Source organism: Prunus dulcis, chromosome 7, assembly GCF_902201215.1.
Source record: "Prunus dulcis chromosome 7, ALMONDv2, whole genome shotgun sequence".
NCBI classification, from domain to species: Eukaryota; Viridiplantae; Streptophyta; class Magnoliopsida; order Rosales; family Rosaceae; genus Prunus; species Prunus dulcis.
In genome coordinates, this window is record NC_047656.1 from 6,780,911 (window position 1) to 6,801,789 (window position 20,879).

Sequence of the window (20,879 nt, forward strand, 5' to 3'; positions counted from 1 at the left end):
AAATTTATTGAACATGCAACCAAACATTCATTATTTTATTGCATTTATCAATCGAACAACCAAACATCTATTTAAATATAAAATATTATTGCTTGTCGTTTTTATTTATTTTCTTGCAATTCAAGATGTATTATTACTAGTCTTCTCAATATTTGATACTTATTTATGAACATAATTATAGTTAACTGTTTATTTTATATTTGTAAAACTATGATTAATTAAGCCGATTGACACGTGTAGGGTGGTGATGATATAAATGGTTTAAAGTGGTGAAGAAATGCTCCCGTTAAAGTGGGAGCATGCGTGAAAGTTTTAAGTTCATTTCAAATCAAAATCTAAAACCACCTACGGAGCCAACGGTGCACTGAGTCGACTCAGCGGTCACCTCCACACAATGACCGATCCAACGGTAAACGAAACGACGTCAAAGAGCGGCGGCGGCAGCGGGTCTGACGCATCTCGAATCGGAGAGGTAAAGCAATGGCTGACTCAAGAGTTCTCCCAAGCCGGAAAAGAAGTGCCCGATTTCGAATATACCCCTCGATCGGTGGCATATTTACACAACCTTGCCACTCTCTCCCAAGCCCAAACTCAAGCTTCCAAGATCCTCGCCTCTGATTTCCGCCTCAAAGCATCCGAATACCGAGCCCAAGGTCTCCCCTTTTAACCCAACGCAAAAAATCTCTTGTTCATGTTCTCTTTGTATCTCCATATGTGTTGTTTATGTTGTATATTTTGTATATATCTTCTCTTTTTTCAAACAAAATTTTGATTTTTTCTTTGTGGGTATTAGCTGCGAGGATCGGAGAGATATTGGAGAGTGTTGGTTTGGCACAAGAGGGTTTGGCTTCGAACGTGGTGTCTTCAGCTCAGGTCTTAGCGAATGTAGCCAATTTGTTGAATATAAGAGACACTGAGCTAAGCAGGTGCGTTTTTGAATTCTGGGTTTTAAGTTTTACTTTGAATACTGACTCATTGAGCTCACACTGTGATAAGAAATGTGGATTTTACATTGTTATTTGAATACTGAGATGACACAAGAAATGTGGGTTTTACATTGTTGTTTGAATACTGGGCTGAGATACGAAATTTGGGTTTTGTTTTGTATTTTGAATGCTGATCTGACATAAGAGATTTGGGTTTTTCATTGTTGTTTGAATACTTGAATGACATAAGAAATCTGGGTTTTAGTTTTCTTGTGGCCATGGGGGATATATCCTTGAGGAAGACGGGTGTGGAGGAGAAAAGAGCTAAAGCGCAAAAAGAGTCCAATATACTTCTTGATTACACTCGAAAGGCGATTTCCAGGTTAACTTATTTGAAAAGGTAAGATCTTGTTGGATATGTTGCAAGAATTGTAAAAGTTAGGAGTATGAATTTGTTGAATGTGTTGAGTTTTCAAACTTATGCAGAACACTTGCCCAACTAGAAGATGATGCAGGTCAATGCGAGGCACACATTGAGCATTGGAAAAACAACTTGGCGCTGATGCTTGGTAAGGAGAAACAATACAACCAAGAAACTGTCCGCTTTAAGGTATTTATTTTCTTTTCTTGCTTTTGTCAGTCCAATTCCTCTTTCCTCCTGTTTAAATGTGTGGGTGGATTTCTTGAACATCAGTATCTATGAGTAATTGTATAGACCAAATTGCATTACCTGTTATATATCTAAAATGAAGCTCTATACTTTAGGACCATTTTGCAGATGTGGTTTAAATACACACACACACACAACTGAATGCCCCCCGCCACCATTTATATTGTCCATGAGGTGAGAGAATATGATTGGGAGTTGGACAAAGAAAAGTATTTCAATGGTGCATAGATTGTGATACGTATTCCAAGATCTTATAAAATTACCAACTGTGTAATTGTGGAAATAAATTTTGATTAAGCTCAAGTTGCATAAAGTTGGATAATGGTTGGTTTCTGAATGCAAGCCCATGTCCAACAATGCTGGAACACAGGAATAATCAGGGTATTGAAATAATGGGCATCTGCATTGCCTTGATCATAAAGAAAGATGGGGGGTTTTTTAATTTTAATTTAATTGTTTTTTATGAATGGTGATGATTGATAAGAAATTTGGGATTTTAACCTGCCGCAGCTTAGCAAGGCATTCTAACCCTTGGATGATTGCCTTAGTTTGAGGAAAGATATCACACTATAGGTAGAATGTGGCAAGAGATCCATGATTTTGTGTCCTGTATAAGGAAAAGCAAATTTTTTGCTTGGTGGATGGTATAAAATGAGTGATAATTGTTCATCAGTCTCTTTTGGCTATTTTATTGAAATTCCGTACTGAAGTTGCAGGAATGTATTTTATCAGCCATATTGTTTGGTTATGCAGATCCTACATTTCTGTGTTTAATTTGACAAAGAGTTGTTGTGTAAACTTGTTGGACAGGACACCCTTAACCGTGTGGGTTACACCCCAGATATTAGCCATGGGGTGTTGGTTGGATTGGCTGAGGAACGGAAGGAATTAGAGAAGAAGACAAAGCCAGTCCTTGATACTTTGAGAAGCTACCAAGATTTACCTCCGGTACTTTCCTATTTTGGTTAATTGATCACAGTTTGTATCGGTCCGACAAATATTGTTAGGTTTATCGGATATGTATGTGTGCAGGACAAAGCTTTGGCTGCTTTAGCAATCGAGGACAAGAAAAGGCAATATGCTGCTGCGGAAAAGTATTTCGAAGATGTACTGCATACAGCTCTTTCCACTTCAAAGTAATGCACCAGTAGACTTATTGTTGTATGATTGCCTCTGTATAAATATATATAGTTTTGTGTTATTTGACAACTGGTAAACTGGTCAATGTTTCTTTGTTGATCCGATGATTGTTGCGGTCACATTATTTTTGCTACTTTTGTTTTTGATCGGTTAACAACGAAATTTTTATTTAGATAGAGTTAAATTTGAAGGAAAACTTTCTTGTATATAGTTTTATTAATATGCTCTCAAAAGTAAGAACCTTGAAGTTTCTTGTATTCTGGTGGCAAGAGCCCTGCCTTTGTGGTTTTATTAATAGAGTTTTCTTAATAAAACTACGGAAATTTTGATTTACTTTGCAATGAAACATGTCATCAGTCATTTGATTTACTTTACAATGACCCTTGTGATGTTTTCTGGTGGCAAGAGCCCTGCTTTCTCTTTCTGTGGGGGGAAATCTGTTACCTTCAATCCTTTAGGTGGACAATCATTTCTACACCTTTTATTATTTGAAGTTTAACCTTCATCAAAAACCTTTTAAGCCAATGGTATACCCAATGGAAAAGAGTCTTGATCAGATGTCTTAATTCGAGCCCCAATGGCACATTGATAGTATGTGTAAAAACCTGTTAAGTACACTTGCATTCAAGTTGTTGCTCTTCGCATGAATTGATCAGGCCCGCCTATTGTGTGAGCATTTAAGGTCCTCGTATTAATGGTGTGCTGGTTGATCTTGTAGGACTAGGGCTGTTTGTATAAAAGCTAGGACCTCTCAGACGTTTCTTTTTATTTTTTATGATAGTTTCGTTGGCCCATTAGAAATAAATAGAAATAAGATGAATTAAAGGGAGAAATGTAATGAAACGAACCCCTTATACCATTAATCCAATGAAGTCCTTTGCCATGCGATTTTTCCTTAGCAGCATTAAGGGAGAAATGTTGGAGATACTTGGTTTTAACAGTGACCAACTAATTATTGGGATGGGTTAAAATTTTCCAACTTAATTTAGCTCGAGTAAAATGGTTAAAATCTTGTTGCTTGTGGATACCTAATCACCTAAACTGTTTTAGGCCCCTTTCAACCCACATGAACTTGGGTTGGACACAAACCAAGCCAAAGATATGATTAAGTATAGTGGCAATATGTGAACTAATAAGAGAAAGTGTACTTTCCATATCCAGCAAATTCTTTCCAGTTAATAATGTTTCGGATGCCCGAAAAAACCAACCAAAAAAAAAAAAGACATGGGGTTTCTGTGGAATTTGTTGAAGAGCATTGAGACTTCCTTTTAACAGCAACAAGGCAACATATACAACATAACATAAAATCACATAGAATGAGACTTCCTTTAAACAGCAGCAACAAGGCAACATTACAACATAACAACATATACAACATAACATAAAATCACAATTTTTCCATACATATTTGCAAGGTACATATGCCGAAATAATGGCAGAATATTTGTAAGCTAAGCATTATCAACTGATTAACAACATAATATGAGGGAAAAACCTATTCATTTGCACAAAAAATATCAAATTTAAAAACTTTTTTTTTTTTTTTTTTTTTCAGAAAAGAAAGTAGTCAAGCTGCAGAATTTGTTTTGAGCTATTTCAGTCTGATTATTCGGAACCTTCTTTTTTTAGGGGAAAATTGAAACTTGTAAGTAATAGCCAGTCATTATGAACATTGTTGGCTTGTGCTCATCACCTGCGAACCAACGCTGCTACAATCCCAGCTGCTATAAGCCCAACAGCACTAGCAGTAATGCCTATTCCAATTAAGCCATCTGCATTCCAAGCAATGTGTTCACAATTCCTTGATTTTAGTGCTACAGTGCAGGCAAAAGCAGAAGAAAAAGAAAACTACTAATACCTTTAGCAATTCGATCCTCAACAGTCTTCTTAAGGGTCAGAGCCTGCCTCCAATCAGGAGCAATCTGCAAATCAAAGAAAAAAGGTTAAAAAAATAATTGTAAAACAATATTAGGACAAATCATTGGTAGGAATTGTAGAAATTAAAATAGTAACAGGCTGAAGGCAACTCATTTGTATAGTGAAAAGGAGGATAGATAGTAGTCTAGTCTGCAATACTACAATAGATGAGCAGCTAAAGGTTAAGTCCACACAGATATTATAGTTACAGTACAGAATTAGATAATTAACTATAAGTAAATTTCACCATGCTGAAAAGCAGCTAATACAATATATGCACAAGCACACAGCACGCAATCAAAATTTTAGAAAAGGATGACACATTTTAAACTTACCACCTATATAGCAGAGTCAAGTGTTGTTGAACATTTAAATGACAGATCCTATGAAAACAAATGGTATTATTCGGGGCAGGTTTTAAGTGAATAATGGTCAGCCAACCATATGCTAAATGTAGGAGACACATGAACATGTTGCAGAAAGGAGAGATGAATGCCGCCAAAGGGTGCTGGAAAATTAGGTGCAAATGAAACGAAAAATAAGAACAAACCTCTAAGCATTGCTCCACAAGATGCCGACTATTTGAATATTCAGCAGTTCTGTAGTATCCAACAGCCAGAAGGTAAAGCTTCTCTCTCTGATGCAAAGGGGAGCTAGTGTTGGCCAATGAAGCTGTACAAAATCATATTCTTCAGTATTTTTAAATGAACAATTTTAGGTTATAGATACCACTAGAGAATGCAAACCTACACTGCCAGTATCTAATATTGGAAACTCAAGCATTAGCGACAAGCTAGAACGAAAGTTCTTCAGTTAAAAGCAAAACAAGAAACAAGAAACAATACAAGAGAAAATGTATTTAGTAATTTAACTTTTTTAATATGGAAAAGACTAACCAATTAAACATAAGATTGATGATCTTCTTTTTTTTTTTTTTTTGCGAAAGTAATCATTACTAGAAATCCAGAAGGGCTCAGCGTCTTGTAATTTATAAATTTTCTTTCCAAATTCTTATGAAAGAATGAAGTAGAAAATGATACTCTAATGCATTTCTGGGGAGAATAATTTTGTTGGTGAGAATCAGGAAAAAAAGATGGCATGCATTATGAAAGTGTACAAACACCATCACTACTGTTGTACAGAGGAGCAATAGGGTGAAAAGAGGGAAGATTCATGGCAGTTGAGCCCTCATAATAGTCTTTCCTATTCCTGTAGTGTCTTATACCCCATACAAAGGAGCAACAGAAATGATTGTTCCATTAACTTAGAGTTGATTGAATGTCTTTGGGCACACAAATTCTAAAAAGGCTGTCAAACCATTGCAAAATATAAAGAATCAGTGCCAGCAGATTTGATAATGTTATATTAAAATAAACAAGAAAATAAAAATAACAACATTATGTTATGTTTATTTTCTTGTTTGTTTTAATATTAGAAGACAGAGAAAAGGAGAAATAGAAGAAAAACTAGAGATGTGAGATTTTATAAATTCAGCCTCCTTTCTCCTTGATATCTCTCTTCTCCTTTTCAGCTCCCTCTCCCCTCTCTTTCTTTAATAAAAATAAATAAAAACAAAAGTGCTACCAAATTGGCCTACATTTTACACAGAATTTTTTTGTATAACTAAAACCATGACGAGCAATTAGAGAATATTAATTAAATTTAAAACTCATAATGAAAGAAATCATGAATAACCCATGAAAATAATCAGGAATTCTATGGTTGAAAAAGACATGTACAGAATCAAAATCAAGACGATAGGGAAATGTAAAAAGAAGTGTAATGAATTGACAACACCAATGGTTCAATATGCTTATGCTACCTGACAAATAAAAACACTTGCAGCATTGAATGTTTAGAAATATTAATAAGAATAATGATAATACCTTCAAGCATGGCAATTCCACGCTGCACATCTTCTGGTTGCTTTGAGTGGACAAGTGCCCACGATAACCTCATTATGCTTTCGCTCTTCAGCTCATCTGAGTCACCCTTGTTGGCCTCTGCAACTTCTTTCTCGCACCCCTGACCCACAATTCACAAACACTCAAGTGTCTTTAATTCAAGCAAACAAAAACCAAACCAAATTGGATTGGAGGAACAAAGAGGAACCCAGATATCTTTTTCGTTTTTCCTTCAGGCTTCTTCATTTTCTCTGGAAACAAACAGAAAATGAGCATTGGGGGGTTTGTAGTGTGCACTTACGTGGATGACGTCGCGGTCGCACCAGGGGATCGAATCTCCGCCGCCGAAAAGGTTAGCGATGGAGTCAAAAAATTTGTCAAACATCTGTTCCATTTTGTGATTGCGGATGATGAAATGATTGAGTCTCAATTCTCAGGGGGAATTCTCTTGGGTTGGATTTGGTATTTATAGTTTTGTGAGGAATGTAGGCTTTTTTATATTTTATTTATAATTAAACAGATATTGTACTGTATGGTAAGGGAAATTCAAATATACTTTATTAGCATGGATACAGCAAGCACCGTTAGATCAAATCAACGGTTACTATTTTTTTTAATACAAAAAGGATAAATTGTCAGATGTTTACCTACCGTACTATTTGCTGTTAGGAAATATATCAGCAATTTTAATATATATATGTTTTAATTACGTATAAGGATCTACAGTCCTGATTTCTTGGACTACAGGGGTCCAAGAGATTTGTGGTCACTCACCGTTGGATGTAAATTCAACGGTTTACTCATTCTTGCACTTATTTTAAAAAACTTTTTTGAACCATTGGATTAATATCCAACGGTGGGTGACTACAATTTCTTGGACTCCTGTTGTCCAAGAGATCGGGACTGTAAGGATCTAATTGAAATTTTATATATAACTAGTCTCTTCGCACGGGCTTCCGCACTTGCGAGAGGTTTTTTTTTTTTTAAAAAAAATTTATTTTAGAATTAAAAAAGATAATGAGTAGTTGTGTTCTATAAAAATAGAATTCATTATCTAATTTTTCTTATAATTATAATTTTTTTAAAATATGAAAAAGTGTGAATTAATAATTTCAATTCTTAATGTTTGCTTTAACCAGGGCATTTTCTGGTATTTTGAATGTTTTACCATTCTCTGCCTTTTGCTTTATATATATATAGATATAGATGACAATACATAGCAATTTCAAAATTCATGTAAGCAGAAGGCTTAGGATGCGAAAATATCAAACAAATCAGTTCATTAATCAATAATATGACACCGTATGTGATTTGAACAAAAGAGTCAAAACATTCATACTCTACAGTACATTACAATCCAGTTTTGGAACACAATTCTGTACATTCAAATTCTCAGTTAACAAAGAAGCCAACAGAAACAAAGTGACACTACAAACAGAGTTCGACACAATTAACATAAACCAAACCCTCTAAAAGGACTGACTATATCAATTTCAAGTTGATGGATGGATGGAACAACAAAAATTTACAAAACATTCATTGATTCTCCTTGAACTTCATATGCTGATAAAGCAGAGTCTGGAAATTCAAGGGAATCAGTGATTTGGTGACATCAACTTGAAATCACAGTCCTCTGAAATCCAAGGGAAATCAGTATAGTCAATTGGTGGATAGTCAAGCTTGTCAGAGAGCTCATCAAAATTCTCATATGGAGTGTAGTATTTTGGTGATTCAAATACAGGAGGTGGAGAGTCAAGCTTTTCAGACATCTCTTCCAAATTCTTGCACCTCAAGGGACTCTCCGGCTGAAAACAAAGACGAAAAAACCACATTGTTGGGAAATCCAAACTGACAAAATAACTTCAGAAAAGGAAGAAAAAGGAAATGCAGACTTGCCTTAAGTTCACTGAAATTCATCAGAAGTTGATCCAAGTCCATGGCCTTGTTCTGTGCTTTGATGCATTCTTGATGATTGTGTAAGAACCCTTCCTCTGCAATAGCACTAGGACAAAGAGGTTCTTCTGCCATAACCTTTAGCTTCATGCTGTGGTTCTTCTGCAGATTTGGTTTCACTGAGTTTGAAATGTGAGATAGCGTATTCCTGCTATGGGTCTGCACCTTCTCTGAGGCTTTGAAAACACCTTTCCCAGTGCTTGCATCATGAACGATTTTAGGAAGGCTGGTCGCTTCCTCAACGACAGGAAAATTCTTGGAAGACTGCTTTTTTGATGCCTGGGAGAGAACAGGCTTCCCCGAATTCGATATGTCACCAAGCGGTTTCCTTCCACCAAGCCCTCTCATTTGTGTTTTTAAAACATCACCCTTTCCCACAATAGAAGCTCCTGTGGCAAAATTCTTGGAATGCTGCTTTTTCGATACCTGATTGAGTGCAGGCTTCCCAGAATTGGATAAATCACCGAGCGCTTTCCTTCCACCAAGGCCCCCTTTCCCTTGTGTTTTAACTGTATCAGCCTTTCCCACAACAGAAGCACCTGAGATACATGTTCTAAGGGTTACACCAAAATAGCCCAACAAGAATTTTAGGCGAAAAAGAAAATAACTGGTAGGCTTGAGAAGTACCATTAGATTGAACATTAAGATTCTGATCGTGAATCACACGACCAACTTGTGATGCCATTTTTGTTTTCTGCACCCACTTTCGATTTAATATTCTGCGAACTGCAGAAACAAAGGAAAATAAAAACACTTAGAACAATCCTTCACATCACCAACTTCCATACAAGATGTGGCCTTAGATAAAGAAATATATATATCCAGAATTCTAAAACTAATTGAACACTTAAACTGAAGTGAAAGAAATACTATCCAGAATCCAAGATCTTATAAAACTACGAACCTCAAATGGCAATGGGAAAAAAAAAAAAAAACACCAAATTATTATTTATTTGCATCACTAATATGTATCCTCATCACCATTCACCATCATTTTCAATCATTTCTAATGGGTACCATCTGAATCTTAAATTCAAATTCTTGTTTTTACTGTACAAATATTTGAAAAACAAGAACATCAAATCCAAAACAATTTAGAAGGTTAAGAACCACAATTCAAATTACAATTCAAAAACATTTCTCAAGAATAGTAATTTCCCAAATTACAATTCAAACCTAAACCCTAATAAACGAATTAGATTAAATCATACAGATTTCTAAAGAATGTGGGAAAACTCACCAAAAGTGTTTCAAGTATGCGATCAATATCTTGTGACTTTGAAATACAACGCGAATTCTCTAAAACTGGTCAGATGCTGCAAAGTTGGTTCTTAGTCTGGCTCAGTTCAAAAGAAACGATACATGATGAATGGGGTTTCAACGGTTACTTTATACGACTTTACACTACACTCCTTTTTAAAAACACGTAATTAACAAAATGACATTTTATCTTTATCTTTCACATCGGAACTTGTTTTAAAAATAAATAAATTAGTTGAGACTTTTAAAAAAAAAGGTCATATTACGCGACTCATGATTTATCCACCCATTGATCAAAGATTTTATGATTAAATTGATATAAAAAGACATTGATAAGCAAAAGTGGCCCGTCATCCATAATGTTATAACGTGTCATCCATAATATTATAAGATATTTGATGTTGTTCCGGATAACCACATTTTGATATATTTAAAAAAAAAAAAAACAAACTTATTTGCTGATGGTTTTTGTGTTGACATCGTCCTTTTGCCATCCTCCTGTAAACTCAAAAGCATTATAGAAATGGCCAGTTGAGATTTTACCAGATAGAGTCAAATCCTGGTTGAATTGCTCTGACATCTACAGCAACCCAACCCAACAAACAAGTCGTATATTAATTTGCATATAAATAAACAAACATAAAACTGAAAAAAAAATGAAGAAAGTATAAAACTTTAAATCAAAACGAAGAAAATTGATGAAAGCAACAAACAAGGGACTTTTTGAAAGGAGAGAACGTCAGAGCCGAACTTGGACTTGTTAAAATCTCCCTCGATAGGTGGAGAAATATCCATTGATTGTAGAATTGACTTTGTGGTGTTCCCTTTATCCTGGGGACTTCTCCCTTCAACTGGGTATGCAAACCCTACCAGCCCATGGAATTGCAATTTCACGAACTTGGACTTCGTTGATGGCGATGAAGTGAGAGTCAACCCGCCCAACTGCTGACTGGTGCCTCTTGCATAGGAGAACCATAAGGAGAAGAAGATGAAAGCGTATGCTGTTTCACGCGTGTTTTTTATATAATTAAATGTGTATTATCTAAACAAGGTGTAGTTGTATTAGTTAGTCACATATGGAGAATATTAAAAGTCCAAATTATTTAAAATAATCAGGTAATTAAATAATGCAAATTGACATAAAATAACTGACATTAACTATTTACTCATATTCAAAGTCTAATAAGGTATATTTGATTAATTCAATGGCAATTAAATTTTTTTGTTAGAAATGCTAAAAAAAATTAGGGATAAAGAGCACCAGTGCATTTTCTATACTATATTAAAAACATTTCTATCTATTTGTCATGGCAAAGGACAAGGAGAAGCAAGTTACTATTCATGTAAATAGTGCCAACTCTTACAAAAGGCAAGTTAGGTTTCCAACCTATTGCCATGACAAAGGGCAATTGCTATTCACTTTAAATTAATTTTATGTTTTATACTTAAAAGATTAATTTGGATAAGATTTTTGGTTGCCATGTGTCAATATTTATTATAAAATTCACATCTCATATTTCGGATAAAATTTTCAGACAAGATTTTCGAATAAATTTTTTGAATAAGATTTTCAATTGCCACATGTCTATATTTATTATAAAATTCACATTTCATATTTCGGATAAGATTTTCAGTTGCTACAATTGACCCACGTGTCATCTCTATCTTCTAAATCCCTCTATAAAACCACAACCTCAACTCACAGCAATCATCCATATCCTCTCTGTCCTTTCATTTTTTAGATTTTCCAAAACACATTCTACTTTCAATGTCTTACACGAGGAGGTTGTTGGAGAGGTCTGAGTGAGAAAATGAAGACAGAATGCACAAATGAACTGAAGAAGAAAGGGAGTGGGAATCATATGATGATCAAGTTGCCATGGTAATGGGTATGCTCGATCAATCAAGCCAACACCACCGTGGTTCACAACCCGGGAGTGGCTAAAACGTGAACAGGCGTAGGCAGTCTAGGAGTAAGAATCTATTGGACAATTACTTTATCCCAAATTTGTTGTACTCTAGTTTTGATTTTCGAGGACGATATAGAATGCAACCCTAACTGTTCAATAAAATCATACATAATGTTTGCAATTATGACGCATACTTCGTTCAGAAGTATGATGTACTGGGGTTTTAGGTCGTTTTCCAGAGCAAAAACTTACAGCTTCTTTACGGATGCTTGCGTTTGGTGCATCTGCAGACCAGGTGGATGAGATTGCTAGAATGGGGAGATCCACTATCCTAGAGAGCTTGGTCAAATTCTGTGATGCAATCGAAACTATCTACACGAGGGATTAACTCTGCAAACATACGCCTAGGGACCTCTAAAGGCTTTTACAAAAAGCCGAGGCTTGAGGTTTCACAGGCATGATTGGAAGCATCGACTGCATGCACTGGCAGTGGAAGAATTGCAAAATTTCCTGGCGTGAAAATTATGGGAATAGGAAGGGCTAAAAAGTATCATTCTAGAGGTTGTTGCATCATTCAATACCTGGGTTTGGCATACCTTTTTCGGAGTTGCAGGATCTCAAAACAACCTTAACGTGCTCAGTCAATCCCCGATGTTCAACGATGCATTCAGAGGTCAAGCCCCTCAGATCAGGTATGAAATCAATAATACCATCTCTTATGTAGGTACTACCTAGCAGACGAAATTTACCCGAGATGGACGACATTCATCAAAACAATTCCGCATCCCCAATTGGAGAAGGAAACTTATTTTGCTGCTCGTATGTTTGATGAAGAGGTACTTCGGAGCATTATGATGACCTGCATCATCCTCTGTAACATAATTGTGGAGGATGAGTATGATTATGATGAACCAGAGATGTTCAAACCCGATCTCATGAACACGACATTGACAAGAATTTATGAACAACCTGAAGGAGCAAATGGACAACCACTGGAGCACAAACCATTGATTAGGGACTGTCGTTACAACAACCATATGATTGACCGTTGTACAGAAATACAATCTTCTTATGTTCACGAAAGACGACAAGTTGACTTGATTGAGTACTTATGGGCACTGAGAGACGATCACGGTCAATGAAGTCAAGTTTAATGCTTAGTTTTGAATTATGTTTTGTTTTGAATTATGCTTTCTTTGTGTTTTGCAATGAATTATGCTTTGTTTTGATGTATGCAATGTTTTAAATAAATAGCTATATTATTGAATGCTTTCTTTATATAAAAGACAAGAAATACAACTAATTCAATAAAAGAAAAGCAATACAACTAATTAAGAAATGGCAACTCTATCAATACAATCTAATGGTTTTCATCATTTAACCAATTCGTGTTGCTAGGTCCATTGTCACGGAAAAGCCTTATTCTCATAACATCCCTTCGTTCTTGCTTCCAAAATGACTTTGTTTCAAGGGACATATAGCTCATATTCTTGACCATGGTTTCCGGATCTTTCTTGTCTATGTCTTGTTTGTGTACATACTCCATTTCATTTAAAAATGCTTCATCTCTTGTCTTGTTAGCCTCATCTATTTTAATGTCTCTCTCAATTCTTAGTGTGTCGTTGATAGCAATTTGCTCCAAAAATTGGCAGCCATTGAATTGGAGCAGAAAGAATAGATTGGACATCCTAGGAAGCTCTACATGGCTTCTATCCATTGGGGGAAAGCAGGGCTGATGCCAGGCTGGCATCAGTGATGAATTTTTGCTTTTTTTTTTTTACTATTGGCGTGCGCAGGTGTGCATGACGCACGCAGTCTCTGCGAAAAATTCGAATTCATGCACTAACGTCACAATCCTCAAGCAGGAGAACGGGCTAATTATGCCTTGGGCCTTGCCTAGGTTGGTGGCCCCCACATCTTGCCCGGGCTGCATTTGCACGCTAGAAGTGCCTTCGTGGGCCTAGGCCCCCTCTTGCTTGGGCTGGGGCTCAAGGAAATGCTCTAAGAAAGTCCTCTTTATTTACTAGATGGTATACAATGTCAATGCTGTCCTTTTACTAGATGGGGCTACACAGTATATGTCAATGCTGTCCTTTTTCGAATGTCAAATTTTGTTTACTAGATGGTATACAATGTCAATGCTGTCCTTTTAGTTTTTTTTCCTTTTTTAGTGGACTTTTTTGAGTTGGACTGTTCTTAATTTTGGATTTAATAATTGGGTCTAACATAAATTTTAGATATAAATTTTTATTTTATTTTTTGGTTTGCAAAAGTTTAGGGAGAGATTAGCTACTCTCACCACTAGAGCCAGAGAAGACCTAACCTCGAAACGGGGCTACACAGTACATAGACCTTACCAACTAAACCAACTCTCATTGCCAAATTCTTTTTTATATCATAGTATAGTATGTATATAAATGAATTATATAAATTGAAGCCCTCCCAATTTGGAGGTCCTAGGGGTCGCCTTGCTTTCTTGTCCCCAGGGCCGCCCTTGAAAGTATGGCATGAGAGACCAAGTTTCCATACGGGGAGATGTATATAGCTATGGGATACTGTTAGCTAGAAATATTCAGAGGAAAAAGACCAACCGAACTGATGACATGCTCAAAGATGGTCTAAGCAATCACCAATTCACAGCCATGGCTTAGCATTCCTGTATATTCTAATAACAAGCCTTTGTGCTTTCCAATTCCAGACAATCTTTTCTCCATAATGAAATTAAAATTGGACAGCAGTGGTTGCTTCCCCACCACTAAAATATCATCTACACAATCAAATTAAAACTGAAGACTTCATTGAACCAAATCACCATAATAGATTTCTCTCATTAATATTTCTCAAGTGTTTGTGGTCCTGCAATCAACATTTGTGCTCATTTTCTTTTTCGAACGAAAAGATGAAATTTTATTTCACAGCAGAAAACGGTACAGAAACGTGGTTAAGCAATCCACCAAGAATACATGAGAGAAAAAACAATAATTCAAGCTACATCTAATTTAACAACTAGAAAACTGATCTCCATGATGATGAATTTAATATTTGGGACCACAATGGTTGGGCCTGCTGCTGAGACTAATGGCTCCCCAACTAGAAATCTCAGCTCCATAATGAAGAGACAGAGTCCTCTTGTAATTGAGACAGCCTTCAACCACATCACTATAATAAATTTCTTATTTCTGAGACCATCCATAATTAATAGTTTACTATTTGTGTGGTCCTGCAACAATTTCTTATTTCTGGAAAATTTTAAAATAATAATAATAATTAAAAAACAGCAACAAAAGTCCAGAAATGAAATACCCAGTAAACCCTATAGAACACTTGTTAATGGTAATTCCCTCTAATTATCTCGGTTATGCTATAATTAAAGACAGAAGTACTTTCTAGTAGAAGGCGCGAAGAAGCGAAGAAGCGCCGCTGTCTGCAAGCCAGAGCGCGAGGAAGAGGACGACTTGCTTGAATTTTTTTTGTTAAGGTTTGTTTTAACGAAACGACGTCATTTCATCTAGTTACTTAAGTGTTTTTTGGGAACTGAGTGCCTTAAACGCACGTTTTGGGTGTTTTTTCTTATAAAGCAAACATCATGCCTTTTAACCCCCACTGAAACAAACAACACTTCCCTTTTATTTTTTCTTCTAAATAAATACATTAATGGATAATCTGCATCACTTTTAATTCTCTCCATCAATTTTAATGGATCTATCTGTATATTCCTGTATGTAATTCTCTTTGTACTAGATTCATGTATATATACATATATATATTTTTTATTTATTTATTTATTTATTTATGTTAGTTTTTTTTTTTTTTCCAAACAAAACAATATCCATAAAATCCACTAAAAATAACACTCAAGTCCATAAATAAATGCCAAATATCATAGCATTTGATGTTTCGTTATGAGGAGTGGGAGGCATAAATTGAGTTTTTTTTTTTAATGTTGAAAAAGTATTTTATGTTTTGGGATCGATTATTATGCTTGAATGACAATTAATATTTATATTTGATAGAATATTTTGGCTTAATAAGAATTAGTAGTACAATTTATCTATAATATATATTTTTTTTTATTAAATTAAATTAATGTTCAAAAAGCTTACGTCTCACTGCTTCAAGACTTACACCTCGCATAGTAGATTAAAAACGCTTCGTTTCTACGCCTCGCCTTTTAAAGCATTGCTTTCTACTAACTTCAACTAGAAATTCCAGCCAACAGTAACTTATAACTTGTAATTCCAGCCACATGTTGTAGCTTCAACTAGAACTTTCTACTAGGTTCAATTAAGTTAGTGACTAGTGTTAGCTTGTAAAAATTATCCTAGAAAATTCTGCCTAGCTTGTAAAAATCTCCACCAAATGTGGATTATTTTTCAACACTTATCCATAATTATTTTTCAACACTGCAACAAACCCTTTGGCTCTATAGATAGATAGAAAGATTTCTTCTTTTTATACTTTCATCTATATGAGACTTGGTTTCTGATTTTTTTTATTAAAATAATTTTTTTATTAGGGTAATTTAGGTAAAAAAATGTCCATTCCGATTCATCATGCTCAATACCACCTCCCTCATTCGAAATGCAATTGCCCTTATATCAAGAATCAAAATCATAATTACATGTGAGTCCCGCATAGAGGTGTCAAAAGGGACGGGCCGGCCTAGCATGGCACGAGCCCAGCCCGTTTAAATGAGGCACGGCACGGCACGAGCACGAATATTAATGAGCCGTGCTCGGCATAGCATGAAAACTTGGGCCGGACCGGGATCAAAAAATGAGGTCCAATGGACCGGGCCGGCCCATGGCCCGACATGGGCCGGGCTTGGCCCAAGCAAGCTTCAAGCATGGCACGAGCCCAAGCACGGCCCACTTAACATTTTTTTTTCTTTCTCAAAAGTCAAAATGCAATAATTTGACATCTAATGTCATTGTTTATATATATATATATATATATATTTTTTTTAAAATCATAAATATATATTTGATGTCTTTCATTTTAGGGAAATTACTTGGGTCCTTAATTAATTAAACATATCAACTACAAATTAATTAAACAACATTGGACTTGATATCTAATCAGTACATATGACATATACGCTTCCCTTATAATCAAAGCAAGACATTTTTTCACATATAAAATAATAAGTTGTTTAAAGATGAAAAGTTGAAGTGGACTTTGTGGAGTTGAACACTTTTTGCCCTCCGCCATTTCATATTGTTTGGATGTTTGATTGATTAATGTTTTCAAATAGTTCATCATTTCTTGCCTCTAATTATATTTTTAATGTTTATAATTTGAATTATCTAGTGGGAAAAAAAAATAAAGTGAAAAAAATTCAAATTAAATGGATTGGTTCTTAGGCCCGAGTATGGCACGAGCATGAGCACGGGCAAGGCACGAGCCCGGCCCGGCCCGTTTCAATATGGACATGGGCTTGGGCCGGGCCGGGATCAATGATTTTACTAAATGGGCCGGCACGACATGGCCCGATAAATTAAATGGACTGGCCCGGCCTGACACGAAACGTTAAAAGCACGAGTTTAAATAGGATGGGCTGGCTCGGCACGGCCCGTTTGACACCTCTAGTCCCGCATCACTTTTCATCCCAACATGCAAGTAAACAAAGGAGTAATCAAGAATGAGAGCCCATTCCTCTCACCCTTTCCAAGTAAGTAAACATGTATGCCTTTAGAGATCAAGGTGAAATCTTTAAGGCTCCAAGGCATCTTAACTTCAACAAACCTCCATATTGGGGTTAAATTCAACTACAACAAACCTCCTTCCTCATGTAAATGAGTGTTAAATACGGTTGATCAGCATAAAGAAAGAGAGTGGGGTTTACCTGCGCGTGGTACTTCACAGCAATAGGCTGATAGACCATATAGATGACACGAGTCAGCGGCTAACTTTGATGGCACAAATGGGAGAGAGAATGAGTCTCCTTCTTATAGGATGCATGGACCACTCCACTTGGCGATAGGGGTGGACATCTTAAACCGAAATATCGAAACCGTACTCTAATCATATTATACCATATCGATTTCATACTGTTTCATTTGGTATGAGGAGATATTCGGTACCATACCGTACCGTACCATACAAATAGAGTATGGTATGGTAGCAGTATCAAGATTTTGGTACCGGTCAATACCGTACCGTACCGAATAATACTGAAATATAATTTTTGATTCATTTGATAATTAAAAGCTGTTTCATGTATATGGTTTCTTTCATTGACTATATTAGCATAAATTTCCATGTATGAATCATAAAAATTGACTGAGCCTTGTTATCGGGTATGGAGCTGCATAGGACTCGAAAATTCTACTTCACCATTTGGATTTTAACTATTTTAGTTTGTAACCCATAAGACATGAGTTTTAACCATTTGGATTTGATGAATATGTTGATGCATAAATATTGATTTGGTTGATTTGGATATTGAATATGTTGATGGATATTGAATATGTTGAATCTTTGACACTAGTAAAAAAAACCCTTTGCGCGACGAAAAACTATTCGTCGCTCAAAGTCACTTTGCGCGATGAAACTTGAAACTTCGTCACTCAAAGTCTTGCGCGACCAAATTTTGGGCGGCGAAAAATAATTCGTCGCGCAAAGTCACTTCGTGCGACAAACTTTTGCGCGACGACAATATATCGTCGCTCAAAGTCTTGCGCGACCAAATTTTGCGCGACGAAAAATAATTCGTCGTGCAAAGTCACTTCGCGCGACAAACTTTTGCGTGACGACAATACATCGTCCCTCAAAGTCTTGCGCGACGAAAAATAATTCGTCGCTCAAAGTGACTTTGCGCGACGAAAAGTAAACTTCGTCGCGCAAAGTCCTTATAAAAATAAATAAAATAAAAAATTATTTTTTAAAATCTTTGCATGACGTAATCCAAACATTTTGTCACCTAAACCAATTTATTTTTGTTTTTTATTTTGTATGCATAACACTTAAGAAATTAAATGGTATATATATTTATTAAGTAGCTTTAAATTTATTATTTTAGATCGGATCGGATTTTTATTAGAAAAATATATTCTTGTTGTTCGGATTGGGTTTTTGTTAGCAAAAAATATATTTTAAATTGACGATCAAATTATTTCATTGTATTCATATCGGGTCAAGGAGTGTAGCAGTAAAAAATCATCAAAATCGGAGTTAAAATAATCGTTAAATCGTGATTTTTCATTATAACCGTCGAAAAGTTTTGTCCCCTTACTTGATCTCTGAATGTTTATTTTTTCCAATTTTTGGCGTATATGATCTCGAAGTATAAACAAACAAGTTTGACGGTTGGATCGTTAAAACTAGTTTTTTTGAATGCATATGCTATCAAAACAATATATTCACTAACAATTAAGAGTTTATTTATACTTTCGTTAAATATAACATAAGATTTTGTGGTATCCACTAGTGTAAAATTTTTAAATTGAAGATCAAATTCAGTCATTGTATTCATATAGGGTCAAGGAGTGTAGCTGTAAAAAATTATCAAAATCGGAGTTAAAATAACCATTAAATCATGATTTTTCATTTATAAGTTTTGTCCCGTTACTTGATCTCTGAATGTTTATTTTTTCCGATTTTTGGCGTATAAAATCTCGAAGTATAAACAAACAAGTTTGACGGTTGGATCGTTGAAACTAGTTTCGTAGAATGCGTATGCCATCAAAACAATATATTCAATAACAATTAACAGTTTATTTATATTTTCGTTAAATATAACAGAAGATTTTGTGGTATCCTCTAGTGCAAATATTTTAAATTGAAGATCACATTCAATCATTGTATTCATATAGGGTCAAGGAGTGTAGCTGTAAAAAAATCATCAAAATCGGAGTTGAAATAACCGTAAATCGTGATTTTTCATTTATAACCGTCAAAAAGTTTTGTCCCGTTACTTGATCTCTGAATGTTTATTTTTTCCGATTTTTGGCGTATATGATCTCGAAGTATAAAAAAACAAGTTTGATGGTTGGATCATTGAAACTAGTTTCGTAAAATGCGTATGCCATCAAAACAATATATTCACTAACAATTAAGAGTTTATTTATACTTTCGTTAAATATAACATAAGATTTTGTGGTATCCACTAGTGTAAATATTTTAAATTGAAGATCAAATTCAGTCATTGTATTCATATAGGGTCAAGGAGTGTAGCTGTAAAAAATCATGAAAATCGGAGTTAAAATAACGGTTAAATCATGATTTTTCATTTCTAACCGTCGAAAAGTTTTGTCCCGTTACTTGATCTATGAATGTTTATTTTTTCCGATTTTTGGCGTATATGATCTCGAAGTATAAAAAAAACAAGTTTGATAGTTGGATCGTTGAAACTAGTTTCGTAGCATGCATATGCCATCAAAACAATATATTCACTACCAATTAAGAGTTTATTTATACTTTTGTTAAATATAACATAAGATTTTGTGGCATCCACTAGTGCAAATGTTTTAAATTGAAGATCAAATTCAGTCATTGTATTCATATAGGGTCAAGGAGCGTAGCTGTAAAAAAATCATCAAAATCGGAGTTAAAATAACCGTTAAATCGTGATTTTTCATTTATAACTATCGAAAAGTTTTGTCCCGTTACTAAATCTCTGAATGTTTGTTTTTTGCGATTTTTGGGGTATACGATCTTGAAGTATATACAAACAAGTCTTATGGTTGGATAGTTGAATAGTGTGTGTGTGTATATATATATTTATTAAGTAGCTTTAAATTTATTTATTTTGTACGTATAACACTTAAGAAATTGAATAGTATATACATTTATTAAGTAGATTTCACCTTAATTATATTTTAAATCATAAAATAAAATATTTTTATATTTTATGATTCATAACAATTATTTTTAAAAATATTGTGCTACGAACCAATTTTTCGTCTCTCAAAAGTTTGCGCGACCAACAGTTCGTCGTGCAAAACTCAAAAAATTTGGGCGAGTACCAAAAATGGGACGCGGGTTTTTAAAATTAAAAAAAAAAACTTTAGACTTTGCGCGACCAATATTTTTTGCCGCGCAAAAATTTGGGCGGGTACCAAAAATGGGACACGGGAATTTTTTAATATAATTGTTTTAGACTTTGTGCTACCAATATGTATTTTTCTTCGGGCAAAAATTTAAAGATTTTGGCGGGTACCAAAAATGGGATGCGGGAATTTTTTTTTTTAAAATAATT

General features: G+C 35.0%; 3 protein-coding genes across 5 annotated transcripts; 1 reads left to right on the forward strand and 2 right to left on the reverse strand.

Annotated features, from left to right (window-relative positions):
* Window positions 1-303: 303 nt before the first annotated feature.
* On the forward strand, window positions 304-2,942 carry LOC117634367 (AUGMIN subunit 1). Of its 2 annotated transcripts, XR_004586766.1 has the most exons (7): window positions 304-653; window positions 794-926; window positions 1,192-1,326; window positions 1,413-1,536; window positions 2,407-2,544; window positions 2,629-2,788; window positions 2,828-2,942. XR_004586766.1 is itself a non-coding variant. In XM_034368449.1 (6 exons), exons 1-6 carry the CDS (start codon window positions 395-397, stop codon window positions 2,734-2,736), a joined length of 897 nt encoding a protein of 298 aa, XP_034224340.1. In that variant the 5' UTR covers window positions 304-394; the 3' UTR covers window positions 2,737-2,942. The 2 variants fall into 2 exon arrangements, 1 of the variants encoding a protein (XP_034224340.1); XM_034368449.1 differs by having other exon boundaries at window positions 2,629-2,942.
* Window positions 2,943-4,108: 1,166 nt separating this feature from the next.
* LOC117634821 (mitochondrial fission 1 protein A-like) lies at window positions 4,109-7,051 on the reverse strand. Its single transcript, XM_034369066.1, has 5 exons — window positions 6,859-7,051; window positions 6,540-6,678; window positions 5,204-5,325; window positions 4,595-4,658; window positions 4,109-4,508 (listed from the first exon to the last, which is right to left on the reverse strand). The coding sequence occupies exons 1-5, from the start codon at window positions 6,949-6,951 to the stop codon at window positions 4,426-4,428; spliced, it is 501 nt and encodes a 166-aa protein (XP_034224957.1). The 5' UTR covers window positions 6,952-7,051; the 3' UTR covers window positions 4,109-4,425.
* An 813-nt stretch (window positions 7,052-7,864) lies between these two features.
* On the reverse strand, window positions 7,865-10,785 carry LOC117634523. 2 transcript variants are annotated; one of them, XM_034368668.1, is made up of 4 exons: window positions 10,491-10,785; window positions 9,138-9,236; window positions 8,454-9,049; window positions 7,865-8,362 (listed from the first exon to the last, which is right to left on the reverse strand). In XM_034368668.1, exons 2-4 carry the CDS (start codon window positions 9,193-9,195, stop codon window positions 8,153-8,155), a joined length of 864 nt encoding a protein of 287 aa, XP_034224559.1. In that variant the 5' UTR covers window positions 9,196-9,236; window positions 10,491-10,785; the 3' UTR covers window positions 7,865-8,152. The 2 variants fall into 2 exon arrangements, with proteins under 2 accessions (XP_034224559.1, XP_034224558.1); XM_034368667.1 differs by lacking the exon at window positions 10,491-10,785 and adding an exon at window positions 9,751-9,895.
* Between the last annotated feature and the right edge of the window lie 10,094 nt (window positions 10,786-20,879).